This window comes from Lepisma saccharinum, chromosome 18 (genome assembly GCF_977018435.1).
Source record: "Lepisma saccharinum chromosome 18, izLepSacc3.1, whole genome shotgun sequence".
Taxonomy (NCBI): domain Eukaryota; kingdom Metazoa; phylum Arthropoda; class Insecta; order Zygentoma; family Lepismatidae; genus Lepisma; species Lepisma saccharinum.
The window spans coordinates 42,317,877-42,333,446 of record NC_139246.1 but is presented as its reverse complement, the minus strand read 5'-3'; the positions used below and the strand labels follow the sequence as shown (position 1 = coordinate 42,333,446).

The 15,570-nt window shown below is 37.7% G+C and overlaps 3 protein-coding genes across 3 annotated transcripts in view; 2 read left to right on the top strand and 1 right to left on the bottom strand.

Annotated features, from left to right (window-relative positions):
- The window catches only part of LOC146002547 (ribosomal oxygenase 2-like), a 45,361-nt gene extending 35,946 nt beyond the window's left edge, over window positions 1-9,415 (bottom strand). The window contains exons 1-2 of the mRNA XM_083140472.1: window positions 9,162-9,415; window positions 2,071-2,584 (exon numbers count right to left, since the gene is read on the bottom strand). Of these exons, the coding sequence (XP_082996598.1) occupies window positions 2,071-2,577 (507 nt within the window). The 5' untranslated portion in view covers window positions 2,578-2,584; window positions 9,162-9,415. The remainder of the gene's footprint in view (window positions 1-2,070; window positions 2,585-9,161) is intronic.
- LOC146002224 (protein GVQW3-like) lies at window positions 6,097-10,910 on the top strand. The gene is made up of 2 exons (XM_083139942.1): window positions 6,097-6,593; window positions 10,907-10,910. The coding sequence occupies exons 1-2, from the start codon at window positions 6,097-6,099 to the stop codon at window positions 10,908-10,910; spliced, it is 501 nt and encodes a 166-aa protein (XP_082996068.1).
- Window positions 10,911-13,193: 2,283 nt separating this feature from the next.
- The window catches only part of LOC146002026 (serine/threonine-protein phosphatase 2A regulatory subunit B'' subunit gamma-like), a 44,272-nt gene continuing 41,895 nt past the window's right edge, over window positions 13,194-15,570 (top strand). Inside the window, exon 1 of the mRNA XM_083139736.1 lies at window positions 13,194-13,359. Within this exon, the coding sequence (XP_082995862.1) occupies window positions 13,314-13,359 (46 nt within the window). The 5' untranslated portion in view covers window positions 13,194-13,313. The remainder of the gene's footprint in view (window positions 13,360-15,570) is intronic.

Sequence of the window (15,570 nt, the reverse complement as noted above, 5' to 3'; positions counted from 1 at the left end):
AATCAAATTTCTTTTTTAAAAAACACACTTAAAATTGGTTGTAAAATTTTTGGCACCATATATGTACATATATCTTTTTTTTTCTATAGAAAGGCTATTTCTGGTAAAGAGCATTGTAAAATATTTGGAGCCCTGTAAAATATTTTAACACTTTGATTAAAGCAAATAAAAATTATATGCAAATATACATTTTTCTGTTTCTGATACTATATTTATGAACCTATTATGGAAATATATGTTGAGTATGTTAAGGAACATTCTGGATGTTCTATATATTTGAGACTTAAAATATTCTTTACAGCCTTTGTAGCTGAATTTTGGTGATTTTTTTAACTGATACTTTGCAAAATATCAGGTGCCATGTTTATTTACAGCTTTATGATAATTACCCTATTTACAGATTAGCATGATTAGTAGAGCCCGGATCTTTAGGTGGAAACTTTTGACCATTTAAGTGCAAAAAGAAGAAGAAACCCAAAATAGGTTCATGTTCAGGTGCAAAAAAATCAAGAAAACCTTAGGTACATTTACGTGTATCATATAAGTTTCCATTTTAAACATTAAAAAGAAAGTATTGTGAGGAATCGAGATATACTTTGATTACATATACATTCACCAGTAGAGAATCCCTGGCACTGGTTTCTGAATACAAAAGGAATGAGTTGTACTGATTTACGTTATACCTTTCTATGTTAGTAAACGCAAAGCGAAATAGTTTTCATAGAATTTCCCTCTTACAAGGCAAAAATTTTCCATTCCTTCCAAACATTCCCTCAATTTACAGAACGTCACATATAATCAAATATCTAGGAAGCATAATTGAGAGAAGTGGAAGAATATATGAGGAGGTAAACAGAAGAGGACATATGGGTGGTGGACTATATCAAAGCATTTGAAGATTAATATGGAACAGGGATGTACCTATGAAATGCAAGAAGGTAATATATACCACATACTATGTGCCAATAATTATGCATGGAGCAGAGACTTGGACAATGACAGAGAGAGACAAAAGAAAGATGCAGGCAGCGGAGATGAAATTTTTAAGGAGTATATTGGGGAAGACTAGAAGGGATAGAATAAGGAATGAGGAGATCCGACAGACAGTGAGGGTGGTGAAGATTCAGGGCAGGATAGATCAGGCACAGATGAGATGGTTTGGACACATGAAAAGGATGGATGCAGAAAGACTAGTTAGACTCTTCATGTGTCTGAACCATCTCATCTGTGCCTGATCTATCCTGTCCTGAATCTTCACCACCCCAACTGTCTGTCGGATCTACTCATTCCTTACGTTATCCCTACATTTACAAGATAGAGCTTACAATGCACAAGAGTGGGAAAAGGCCAAGGGGGAGTCCAAGATGTCGGTGGAAAGAGAGGAGTGATGGAAGACCAGAAAAAAAATGGAGGGGTTTAATTTCTATGCCAATCCACCCAGGGGCAGATAATGGCGAAGGATGATGATGACATATAATCAGATATTTTTACTTTAATTTGCTCACTGCAACCATGTTTTAAGGGCAGAATAGGTGCAAAAATTATGCTTAAATGCAAAGGGATATTTTAGGTGCAAATTAGGGGGGAAAATATACCATGGAATGGGTCTATATGGCGATATATAAGATGCAAGAATCCATATATGGAAGCACCCAACATTATTTTTTTTGTAGGTACAGCACCTAAAGATCCAGGCTCTAATGATTAGTATTTTGTATATTATTATGCACAATATGTTTGCTATTTTTGCATACAAAAATTATTGAATTTCAAATCAAGATAAAATTAAGTGTGTTATAGTTTACCTGTTACATTTGCTTTCATATGAACGTCACCCCATCAGTACACACATTTTGTTTCCATTCTTATAAACACCATTCAATCATTACGAGACAAATGTACTTTTACAAAAAGTGATTCTGATATCTACAAATTCCTTTTGTACATTATTCTATAAATTATTTCTTGAAAGTGATTTAAATCAGTGAATAAAAAAAAAAACTTGCCAGATTTAAATTGTGATTGAAATCAAACCACCTTGCTAACTACACACAAAATTAATTTTGTTACCTGAAATCGTTGTGGCTGATGAAACTGTACTGTTGCTTTATCTCGACTGTAGAGCTTCTCAAACTTCCCAGATGTCACACGGCCTTTTTCGTTCAAACCCTCCCGCTTTTCCTTGTACCTAAAAACATTAAGGTCCCTCTCATAGTGAACACTGTGTTGCTTCAATATCTGAAGCAGAGTCTTCTTGGAAAATAACGACTGGAAATAATCCTTCAAACTGGACGGCAATATGTCGTGACGGTGCAAGACCATCGGCTTCTTTTCCCAGAAATTGTCGAAGAAATCATCAAATCCTGTTGGTGAAATCAGTGACTGGAAAAGCCGTTTTGGTGAAGTGAAGTCAAACGTTGCCATGCCATTCTCTACATGAGATGTGTCACCTTCCTTAACCATAACAGGATTCTCAGTGCCATTGCATCTTGGTTTCTTCCTACGAACAGTGGACGTACTTGGCTCACAGTTGACCTTACTTGATTCAGAACATTTTCTTTTTTGTCTTCGACCCATAAGTTACCTGTAAGGTTATATAGACAATTAATGGTACACTTATTACAAAGTTAATAATAATAAAAAATAAAAACCTGAAGTCTTCTTACTTATACAAGGTGGCCACACTAGGAACATGATAAAATTCAAGTATAATTCCTGGCCTTCAAGGCAAAGTTTTCAAAAATTCAAGAGAACAAGAAGATGTTTTCTCTATTTCAACCTTATGCATTACTGCCTCTCATCCCCAACACACAGACGCACACAAATATATTAGCAATATAAAGAGTCTGTGTGATTCCAATGTATCCAAAAATTAAAATTCAATTCAATTTATGATGAGGAGTTTACATTTGACATTTCACATACTGAGTCTCCAAGTACATCTACAAACGCAAGTCACAATTGTTACAGGATATACTAATCTACAGAAAACTGTTAATTGTATAACATTTTCAAACTCAAATTTAACTAATCATTTTCAAGATATCTTCCAATTATCTTCTGTCTGTCAGATATATTGTTCTGCAAAGGACACTAACGAAGTAAACAGATTGAGAGAATTCTCTTCTATTTTCCCGGAAGCTTTCCATTCCTTTCTCGATAAAAAAAAATGAAAAACTGTGAATAACTTGCCTCAGGCGATTTACAAATATGTATAAATTCAATTGGATTTGGATTAATAAGAGTTGCAATTCCCCACGTCTGCGGAAACAAAATCAAGCAGAATTCATGGAGCCTATAATTCTTATTATTAAGTCTTGATTGATTTGCTCTATTTTACTTCACTTTTGGCTAATTGCGAAGATGAGGATGAGTGAGAATATGATAAAATTGATGAATGGACACTCACAAACATCCATGTCCAGGCCAGGATTCGAACCTGGGATGCCTGGCATCGTAGCACGATGTGCTAACCACTCCGCCACGGGGGCCGACTATTATTAAGTACAATTTTACTGAATTTATAGTAAAGATACTGTTGTGAGAGTTGCCAAACTTACAATAAGTGGTGTGCACAGCAAACGTTGTAGCATTTTATGCAGTGCTATAAAAATCGGAAGTGCACGAAGACCTAAGAATGGGGAGGGGGTTCTCCATCCAGTGTTCCTATTTCTTTAACTTAGGAAGAACACTAGTCTTCATTTTTGTACTACAGTTAAACATGGAATTACAGAAATTATACACCACCACTTATCACTTAATAAGCAACACATGTTTTAATTAAATCTAAATGTGCAGCAGAAGGTCAGAAGATAGAATCTGAACCTTTAACAAACTCGATTCTTTGTCCAACAACTTTGCAGTTAAAATACTTACATTCACACTATACAAATTGCAATATCACAAAACTGGAGACCATTTGCTAATTTCATTCTAGAATATGGCTGTTGCACTACTTTTCTGGATTTATTTACTGTTTGCTTGATCCCTCTCACTTTACCTGTGACTGCAGCCTTTGTGCACTCTCAAAATTTAAGTTAATAAAAAATCATCTGTAATAGTACTTCTCAGCATATATTAAGAAATATATCCATTTTCAACAACTAGCACAGGCAAAAAGAACGACTAAACACATGTTACCAAATAATGAAAAATGGCACATTTTCGGTATAAAAAGTAATGAATTTTTAACAATTTCTTAAAAACAAAATTCCAAAGCCAAACTGCTACACAATACACTTCCTACTATAGAGCGACCACAAGGAAAAAACCTTGGACGAAAAGTCCCCGTGCAGCTTTCCCTTCTTCCGTTCAGCTCAGGCCATAAGGAAGCATGGTCCACTCTCCCCCTCCCCTCCTTGGCGGAGTACGGTGCACAGGAGTCGCGGGTCTGCGCAAGTTGTTTTGCTTGTGGTTCCACTATACATGCATTTTCAGTCGTATTTCTCTGAGGAGCCAATTTTTCTCAAAATTCCAGGCTTAGTCACAGTGTACTTATGAAACTCACAACAATCGAATTATTTGAAATTATACTGAAGACACACCAACCCCTTCACAGAATCTATGAGAAATGTACTCTTCCCATTAGTCTCATAGTTTCCAATATTCAAGGCTCTGGCATCTGGACCTAGGGCCAGTATATGGATCATTCCATGAAAAAAAAAAAAAAAAAAAAAAAAAAAGTGTCATTTCTGACCCGACCATTTCAGATTTTTCTGAAACTCCACTATTTGGTAGTCTTTATGAAGATATGAAATCCTGAGAAATTTTAACTTCCTGTGTGATGTAGTTATGGAGGCTCGAAAATACAAAAAATTGTCTATTTTTAGTCTGCCCCTGAGACTTTCATGGATAATTGCTCTTACCCTAATTGACGTAGAGAGCTGGTTGTAGTCTTGTTTGAAAGGACATGAAATAAGCTTTCCAAGGGTGTATCACATCACTATATTTAGAATAAAATCCTTTCAAGGTGGTCCACTTTGACCTTTGAACTTTTGAAGATGCGTATCTGAGATTTCCTTGGAATATTTAAAGAAAAACAATTTAATTAGTAGTGTATTTTTTTCAGCCAGTCATTTCTAGTGGGAGTTTGCAACACTGCACTATTGCATTGCAGACTTGCTAATGTGCAATACTTCTGCAACTAGACAGTGAAGAATGTGTGCAGGAGTCTTGTTTGAAACAAGTGTGGTAGAATGTTGAATAGATAGTGTGTTTAGTGTGACAGTTTTAATTTAAGCTAACTTTTTCTAAGTAAGATACGTTGATCACCAGCATTAGAAAGCCTTGAAGATTTTCAGATCCCTGGAAACCTTGACAGTCCATATTTTGAAATTAATAAGTATCACCTGGAAATTAACACCAAAGCAGGAACAAACAGTGGATATCAACAGACAGATCAACACTTGAAACATCAATGAAGCCTGCAAAATTCATAGAAATTCTAGTCGAAAAAATGTGCACCTGATCAGAAATTATTTCATGCCAACATGCTTAATTTCTCTAGCATTTAAAAGAAACAGTTCTTGATAGGCACTACACTGTACTTTGTGATTTTGCAGAAAGTCTCTCCTGTGTGTTCCAAGATGACGCACAAGATTTTCACTGGAATAATGGTCAAGCAACAACAATACATCCATTCACTATTTATTATGGAAATCCCAGTACTTCGACAGTTATAACTGAAAATTTAGTTGCCATATCAGATAGCATGATAAAGTACTCCTGAAAGTACTTATTACATTTTAGAAGGATAAATTTGGTTCTGACAACCTGGCCAAGTTATTTTACTTTTCTGATGGAGCAGCAGCACACTACAAAAATCGCAAAAGCTTCATCAATTTTGCCTACCATGAGGATGATTTTTCTATGTTGTGTGACCGATTTGTTAAAGTTAATTCCATTCCAGGAATCCAAAAGGTTCATGCAGTACTTCCTTTTACAAAAGATGTCATACATATGAACGAGCCTTGATTGTCTAAGCGTCGGAATGGGTAGCAGGGTGTGATTGAGCATGTGCGGCCGGTAGGTGGGGCTGTCGTGAGTCATGAACCAGAACAGCTGGCATGTCGCATGCTTCGTTTAGTAGCTCTCACGATGAGTGAGCAGAGTGTGCCAGTGTCTGTTGCGCAACGCATAATCATCAAGTTCCTCACCCAGGAAAACGTCAAACCGGCCGAAATTTACTGGAGACTGCAGGCCCAGTTTGGGAATGGTACCCTCTCGTGGGCAAGAGTGAAGGTGTGGTGTAAGGAATTCCAGCAAGGCCGTGAACGTGTTGCAAATGAAGTGCACCCCCGTCGTCCTCGCACCAGTGTGACGAATGACAACATGGCTCGTGTTCGTGAGCTTGTCGAACAGGATCGCCGAGTCACTGTGAAGCAAATTGCGGCAGAACTTGGTGCGAGCTATGGAAGTGTCCAACCAATCATCACAAAGCACTTGGACTTCCGCAAAATCACAGCTCGGTGGGTTCCCAAGCTGCTGAATGTTGCTCAAAAAGATGACCGAGTTCGCATTGCTCGCCAGCTTCACACTCGTTTTGACGTGGAAGGGGAAGCGTTTTTGCATCGCATCCTTACCTGTGACGAGACGTGGGTGCATCATTACACCCCAGCATCCAAGCGTGCCAGCATGGAGTGGAGGAGGAAAGGCGAAGGAAACCCCGTGAAGGCCAAAGTTCGGTTGTCTGCGGGGAAGGTGTTGGCCACGGTGTTTTGGGACTGGAGGGGGATCCTACTGGTGGATTTCTTACACGAACGTCGGACCATCAACGCACCCTACTACTGCAGCCTCCTGGATCAAGTTAAGGTGCAGTATCGACGCAAACGACGAGGCTGTCCCATCCGCCAGGTCTTGTTCCTCCACGACAACGCCAGACCCCATACAGCAGGTGTTACGCGGCAGAAACTGGTGGAAATTCACTGGGGACCACTTCCGCATCCACCGTACAGCCCAGACCTTTCACCATGTGATTTTCACCTGTTCGGACTCCTCAAAGAAGCACTTGGGGGCGAGCAATTTGCGACCAACGATCAGGTGGAAACCTTTGTGAGCAACTGGTTGACTACCTGCCCAGCTTCATGCTACGAGAACGGCATCAAGAACCTACCACAACGTTGGGAAAAATGTATCACTAAGGGCGGAGACTATGTAGAAAAATAGGATATGGCAATGTCTCTGTTTCCTTCAATAAATTTTGTTTTTCTGCACAAGGCTCATTCATATTTGATTCACCCTCGTATGTGCAAATGCCTTAGAAGTTACAGATATTACTAGATATTTTACTTGTGTATATAACGACAACTGGTGGCAAGTGTGTGGTAAAAGTTTACTATCCATCGGACACCTATAACTTTTGAGTTTTCATCAATTTTTGACATTCGTACTTACGTATCTGCTTTGAGGAACATTCCGTGAATGGTTTTTGGAGCTATCCATCCTGGAATCGGTGGGAAATTTAAACAAAAAAATTATTTTCGTTTGAAACTTTTGACTAAAATTTCCCACCGATTCCGGGCTCCGCCCCTGGGGTAATTGACCTACCGCCCCCAACAGCTAACGTCGCTCCGCTCGGCTCCCCGGCTTTTTCTATAGACTCCCTGTTAAAGGCATGTTAGAAATTGGCCAGAGTCACCTGCCCGCAAATGAGCCCCAAACTTTTAAATTTGAAGAAATCCGTTTCCAGGATACGGAAAACTTACCTGAATTTCACACAAAACAACTTCCCGATGTTATACAATACTACAGGAACTTATTACGGTAAGTAGTTTCTTCTGTAGAAATCTGTCCGACGGATAGTAAACAAGTACCAAACTAATTTTATATAGCCATATTAGAGAAATGAAATATCTGTGAACCCAGGTTCACTTTCACCGGCAGCAAAAACTAATTATGAAACAAAGCCATTATCATAAAACTGCACTCTCACTCACTTTGGTAACAGTAAGGTATAGTGAACACACCTTTCTTCAAATTTACAGGAGAAACTACGGTACTACTTTACTATACCGGAGACACCTATCAATGATTTATTTCAAAATTTTTTACATTGTTAACGTACTATTCAGCATTGCGGAACATTTCTTTAGGTGAAATAATGAATTTCCAACGAAAACAATGTCTATTTCTTACAATAACGAGTACTTACTGTTGTTCCTTATTTCCCACAAACCTTCCACGAGCAGCCCAAAAATTCACGATAGCCCCACGAACCATCACGGGGACGAGGTATGCCTACTAGGTTAGGTTCCATTAGCACTCCTTTCGTTCAATTTAGCATATACGGACAATACGGGAGCGTATTGTGCTCTCGTGCAGAAAGCAAATGGCAGCAGAAGCAATAGCGCGTCGGAAATAGATATTCGTAGAAAACCACATGCATTCGCATTAAAATGGATCGAAACTACATTCCCGAACATCAACAACGCTACAGAAAATGATTTGCGTAAGTACTTTCTCCTGTAAATTTGAAGAAATCCGTCTCCGGTATAGTAAAGTGTTACCGAAACTACTTACGGAATTGAGTTTCTGTAGACTTTTGGAAGCTCGTGGAAGTGTTTTCTCCCTTCGTTCAACTTATTCGGCCGGTAAATCATGTATTTTTCGACATTAATGTATCTCTGATGCACGATACCTCTTGCCACCATTACAGTCGACTACGTGAATCAAATGTTTCGGTTAATAAGTGTTACTGTAGCAACCAAGCGGTAGTTTTACAACATGACCTGTGAGCGGGTTTTTTTCTTTCCAATTTAATTTTGTTTGCCTAACCTAACCTTCCGTGAATGTTTGTGGATCAATTTTCGCTTAAAAACCTTCTGTGAATAGTTTGTGTGGCATTTTTCGGTTAATACGTTTGGAAACACTGCATATCAGCTGACGATAGACAACGTGGGTCAAAATTTGCCCGCGAAATAGCAACGAACAATAAATACTTGTAATGTGAAAAATTACGCTTTTTTCAGTGAAAAAAGCAAAATCCCACGTTCGAAAATGTTCAGTCATGCATAACAGGTAAGTACAAATGTAAATAATTAGGAAATAAACGAGTGAAATGTGTTTTCACTATACCATACTGTTACCCTCGATTTTATTATTATGCAATAGAAATAAATATTATAGTCAATAATAATGACAATGAACAACTAGGAAATAATTACCTGAACTCAAAATACCGCCTACAAGCTGACACCACCAATAGCCTCGTGGGGTGTTATTAATTACACGCCTTCCGACAATTATGCACTATTCACACAAAAAAAATCGATAATATGTTTACTATCAGTTATCGCAATATGTATAACATTATTCTGACAACACATAAGTTCAAATAAGCATACACTAGTTGAATCCTCGAATTAAGTGTTTCAAGCCATTGCTCTTTCGAGCATCAACCCAGTCATCGCACTTAATTCCTTAATTCTAGGGTAGCGCCGAGTTTTAGTCACTTGTTTCTAATGTTGCCAACCTTGCCAGGTAATGTATATAATTAGATTACAACAATTTACCTTCAATCTAACTTAAATAAAACCATGTTTATTTAATATTATATTCAAAGACATTATATACGCCGTAGATTATGTAATCTTGCGGATGAAATGCTGTAGTAAGTGTTTAAAAATGTATAAAAATTTACTATTTTTTGGCAACTCTGCAATTTGGTTCCTTTTCTAGGAAGCTCCCTTATCACACAACGCGAGGACAACCGTGCGTTCTGACGTCAGATGAACAAGGCTATGTAATTAGGTTCGGACTGTAAAGCTTGGTTCCAGACCAAGCCAGAGATGATTTTCTTTAAAATGTTGAATTATTATGCTATTCAGAGCATGAAAAGCGTTTTAATTATTGCGTTTCGCATATAGCATCAAAACTTGATTTTTCGAGAAATTCGTGTTAAATGCTAATTTTCGTTTGAGAGTTATTTCATCTACAGACCAAGCCAGAGATGTCTTTCATTAAAAGGTTGAATTATAATGCTTTTCAGGGCCTGAAAAGCGTTTTAATTATTGCGTTTCGCATATAGCATCAAAACTTGATTTTTCGAGAAATTCGTGTTAAATGCTAATTTTCGTTTGAGAGTTATTTCATCTACAGACCAAGCCAGAGATGTCTTTCATTAAAAGGTTGAATTATAATGCTTTTCAGGGCCTGAAAGATTTTCCACCTGTAACCCGAGAGGAATTAACAACAATTCTTAAAAATGTGAAAAACACAGCACCAGGTCTTGATGGTATTCCGTACCAGGCCATAACACATTTACCGAATACCGGAACAGATATTCTTGTTTCACATTACAACAATATATATCTAACCGGCATAGTTCCGTTAGAATGGAAAAATCATGTAGTTGTTCCAATTTTAAAAGCAAACAAATCTCCGGACCATGCATCCTCATACAGACCAATAGTACTAATTTCAGTTTTGGAAAAAATATTTGAGCGCACAATGAAAAATAGACTATCCTGGTTATTAGAACGTGAAAATTTTTTTCATTCCACACAATTTGGATTTCGAACTAATCTTAGTAGTCAAGATGCTATAGCCACTCTAACAGCAGCAATTCAAAATAGTAAAATTACACGTTCCTACTGTTTCAGTTTGTTTATAGATATTGAAAAAGCTTATGATTCTATAAATTTAAATAATCTTTGTCATAAATTAGAGAATCTTCATATACACCCAAAACTTTCAACAATTGTGTGGAATCTATATTCCAACAGGATTATATTCGGATGGTTCGGCGACAAACTAAGCGATCCCCGTTCCACTTCAATCGGCATACCTCAAGGCTCACCTCTGAGCCCTCTCTTATTTAATATCTATACGAATGAGATACATGCATTACCAATTCTACCATTTCATCCCCTTCAGTATGCAGATGATTTCTGTTTCTATAATATTACAGATGATGCTACTCAAGGTATAATAGCAATGCAGAATTTAATCGCCATCATAAGAGCGTGGTTTTTCAAAGAAGGATTATCCATCAGCGAAACAAAATCAAAAATTATTTGTTTTAATAATAAACGATTGGATACTCATCCTAACAATATACCACACATTTCTAATATCCCAGTAATAGAAACACATAAATATTTAGGTATACATTTTGACAGGCGATTCACATGGAATACACACATCACGCATTTAATCAATAAAGGCCGTAAAATAATAAATATACTCCGTAGTATCACAACAATTAAATGGGGTGGCCACCCCAAAATCTTACTGCTATTTTATAGGAATTGTTTTCGATCAAACTTTGAGTATGCAGCCTTTAGTTATGGGGGTGCAAAATTAAGTCTTTTAGACAAAATAGACATACTACAGAGAAAAGCTTTGAGGACCTGCTTAGGTCTCATGCAGTCCTGTCCTAATGTCAGTGTATATATGGAAAGCAGAGAAACTAGTTTGACACATAGACGGATCCAATTAACAATAAAATTTCTGCTCAAAACCTGGGAAAATCATACGCACCCATTCAATAAATTATTTGAAATACAAAAACAATGGACAGAAAATAAAGCCATAGATCCTAAACACACATTCTTTTATTTTGTATATTGCCAATACATAGACCTGGAATCACGTGCAAAGTCTTTTACCTTCCAACATCCTTTAATTTATGAATTAGACATACCCTTATATACCCAATGCAATATCCATTTCAGGGATTTAGGAAGACATATCATGTATAAAGAGAAATGGCCAACACACCTAATCATTTATACTGATGGATCCAAAGACCGCCTAGGTGTGGGTTGTGCTTATTTCATTCCAGATCAAAATATAAACAAACAATTCCGTTTACCACCTGACACTTCTATTTTCACTGCAGAAAGTTATGCAACATATAAAGCTCTCACTTACGCTATCCATAATAATTACACAAAAATTCTCATCATAACAGATGCTTTAAGCGTATTAATGGCGCTGAGTTCCTCATATCCTCAGATTTGTAAACATCCTTTATTCATCATACTTATAATCCAACAAACTCAGTATGCTAATGGAAGAAATATCAACGTCCAGTTTAGTTACGTAAAGGCTCACCAAGTAAACACGGGAAATGAACGTGTGGACACATATGCCAAAGCCGCTCGATCATCGGAAACTACCTCACTTGCGAGACTTCCATACACGGACCTTCTTCCAAGAGTTAAATTTAAACTTCAAGATAAATGGAAACAGTGGTGTATAGAACAATTTCAATCCACGGGCAACACATATAAATGGTTTGCAGAACATTCACAAAACAAACCTTGGTACTACCCATATAATTTTCCAAGATCAGTTATTACTTTTATAATACGTCTACGTACAGGTCATGTTCGCACTAATGATCATTTATCACGACTACATATTACAACAAAACAAGCCTGCGCATGTGGAGAAGATAATCAAGATGCTACACATCTCTTTTTACAATGTCCCAATTTTGACAGAGAACGAGATAAATTATATAGTGGTTTACGTCGAAATAGAATTCCATTCCCTACATCTCTTACTGCCCTGCTCACGGACCCTACTCCTCCTACCATATGGCTTCTTTATGGATATGCAAGAAGATGTAATTTGACGATCTAACAAACAGTATAAATAAATATCAATAGATGTTTGTTTTTTTCATTCTTGTGAAATATAAGTGAATAGCGAACTAAATACATAAAAAAAAAAAAAAAAAAAAAAAAAAAAAAAAACCTCAGGAAGATGACTAAAATCGACTGCCAGTTGATAGGGTCAGAAAAAGAAGAAGAAGAAGAATCCTTTAGCATAAATACACAGTAAATGTATCATTTATGCTCAGAGAACTAAACCTATCAAGCAAAACCTAACTAGTGAGGCATTTAGCTTAACAATGAAAGTTCTATCCTCTGACGTCAGAACGCAGGGTTGTACCATAAGGGAGACCTTTTGACAGAAGGGCCTATCTTATTGCACTACACTTCTGCAACATTGTGTTCTGACGTCAAGTGAAAGCTACGTTGTTAAGTTAAGTCCGTTAGGTTTCGTTCAATTAGCATAAATACACTGCAAATTTATTATTTATGCTAAGAGAACTAAACCTAGCTAGCCCAACCTAAGAACTTGGGCATATATCCTGAAAATGAAAGTAACTTCTCGTGACGTCAGAACGAAAGGTTGCAGAAGTGTTGTGCGATAAGGGAGACCCGTAATTTTGTGCAAGGACTTACTTATTATGTTTTCAACCAAGCTTTCAACAACGTGATGAGTTTTAACACAGAGAAGATAAGAAAACCTCTGTGGTTTTAATTTGAAATTCATAATTATTACTTGAAAACACTGAAATAATGGACTTCAAAACATTATTGAGGGAAACAGTGGCCAAGCAGAGAAGTATGATTTCATTTTCGGACTTTCCAGAGAGAATATTTATTGACTCTCAACTTTGAAACTTGAAAATACATTAAATTGCCCCTTGCAGTTCAGTAAGGCGAACTGATTTTTTCATGTCAGGTTATGTACAATTGGATGATGCTATATGCTAATCTTGTCTTTATGTATACGCCTTGGCAACGGTTCAGAATGTTTAATGATTTTTCGTATTATCAACTGTTCAGAATGTTTAATGTTTTTCGTAAGTTTAATAGAGTAAAAATTTACTATTCGTCGGACACCTATAACTTCTTCGTTTCGTGATGGTTAAAACTAAGACTAACCTAACCTTGTGTGAATGGTTCGTGGGGCTACCCGTGGATGGTTTTTGGGACTAACGTCAATGGTTTGTGGGGCTACCCGTGGATGGTTTTTGGCGCTAACAAACAATTGTTCATCAAAATGTACAATTTTCAGACGTGACCCCCGGTTTTTTACAACAGATTCGTGATTAGGAGGCCAAAATTAGTTAGTATACCGAAAATTAACGAAATTGGACACTTTCTCTATATTGTAAATTCTTACCAGCACTTTATCCAGCCTTCATAAATCTAGCTCCTTGAAAAGTCAGTTTTAACTCCATTTAAAGTAAAATTTAGCTCTTTTATGCGCATAAGGTTTGGCAACACTGCCAGGATGTCCGTAGGAGGCAAGAAGAAATACATTGGGCTTATGGAAGTATTATTTGATTTGTTCTCTATTCTGATGGAATAGAAAAATATATCAATGGGAAGAAGGCAGTTTGAAGATGCATTTCACCAACGAAAAAGTTGAAACTTCCATTTGATTAGCCGTAACTTGATGTTGAAGTTGGTACCCCATAAGGAATACATGAGATTCCGAAAATTCTTATTCATCATATTTTTCAAACATTGTGTCCAGCTTAATAATCAACATTAAAAAATGCTTCCACTTGCAACATGGAGAGAAATTCATACTCTTGGATACACCTACTTTTTTTTCAGTAGTTGTGCCCATTCGGGCGATATTGAAATAGATGCACAATTGGTGTGTAACTGTAACTCCTTCCCTTAATGCAATGGAAACACCAGAAATTCCAGACAGCATCCTCAGCTTGCAAGCACATGGCCCCAATCTCTTGTGGCACTGAGGGCATCACCATCGTCGACTGCTACGAACGGAAGACCTCTATTAACAGATTCCATTGCACCATTCAAAAAATGTGGCCAGGTAAGTGGGTGAAGAATGTGCTTTCGCGACACGATAACACGCACCCACATAGCAATTGGAAAATATCTGCTGCCATTACCAAGATGGGGTTCCAGCAGGGCTGGCGGAATGGGGGCGAATTTTCAGGGTGGCAAAATTTGAAGAGAAAAGAAAAAATAAACCTATTGATAACTTGAAAGTTATAATATTATATTATGTAACTTGGAAGTAAATATATGCCAACACCCCATTTTAAAGGGACAAATCAGTAGTCTCACTTTAAAACCACTGAGTGCCACAAGGTGGGAAAGTGGATTCGATGCTCTAACTCCATTGAAATATCAAGTCTATGGTGTGCTCCTTCAAATAATTGGCGACAATAAAACTGTCCATATGGTCGCACATGAGGCTCAGTGTTGCAAACTAGTTGTGTGTGGCTTCACGTTCCTTTGCTCACCAGCTATCTGGTATGACTTTCTACTCCACGTAATGTAATGAGCAAATGTCTTCAAAACATTAATCTACGATGTGTTATATGCTGTTAGATGATTTCTTGCAAACAAATCAGCACTTTGAAGAAAGCATGCGTGATGAAAAATTTCAAAGTTTCTTAGATGCCACTTGGCAGCCTAGCAGGGCCTCCCTCCCTCCACTTGTGGGGGCGGCGACCTGTAAGTCCCGGTTGATGAGAAAGGGAGCGGCATGTGCCGCCACCACCCAGGGCGGCAAGAGGACTAGCTCCGGCCCTAGGTTCCAGGTGCTCCCCCCCCCCCCACACACATATCATATTTCTCTGGGCCTCCCCGATGTCGTAGTGGTAGCATCATCACCTTGTAATCAAGGGGTCCCAGGTTCGTTTCCCGGTGGAGGCACATAGTGGTTCGGATCCCACTTTAAACTGTAGGTCCAGTCCCAATTAGCCTTACTGTGCATAAAGTGGACTTAAAACAACAAATCAATCAATCATATTTCTCTAACTATCGTCGCTTAATCTCTGTCGCA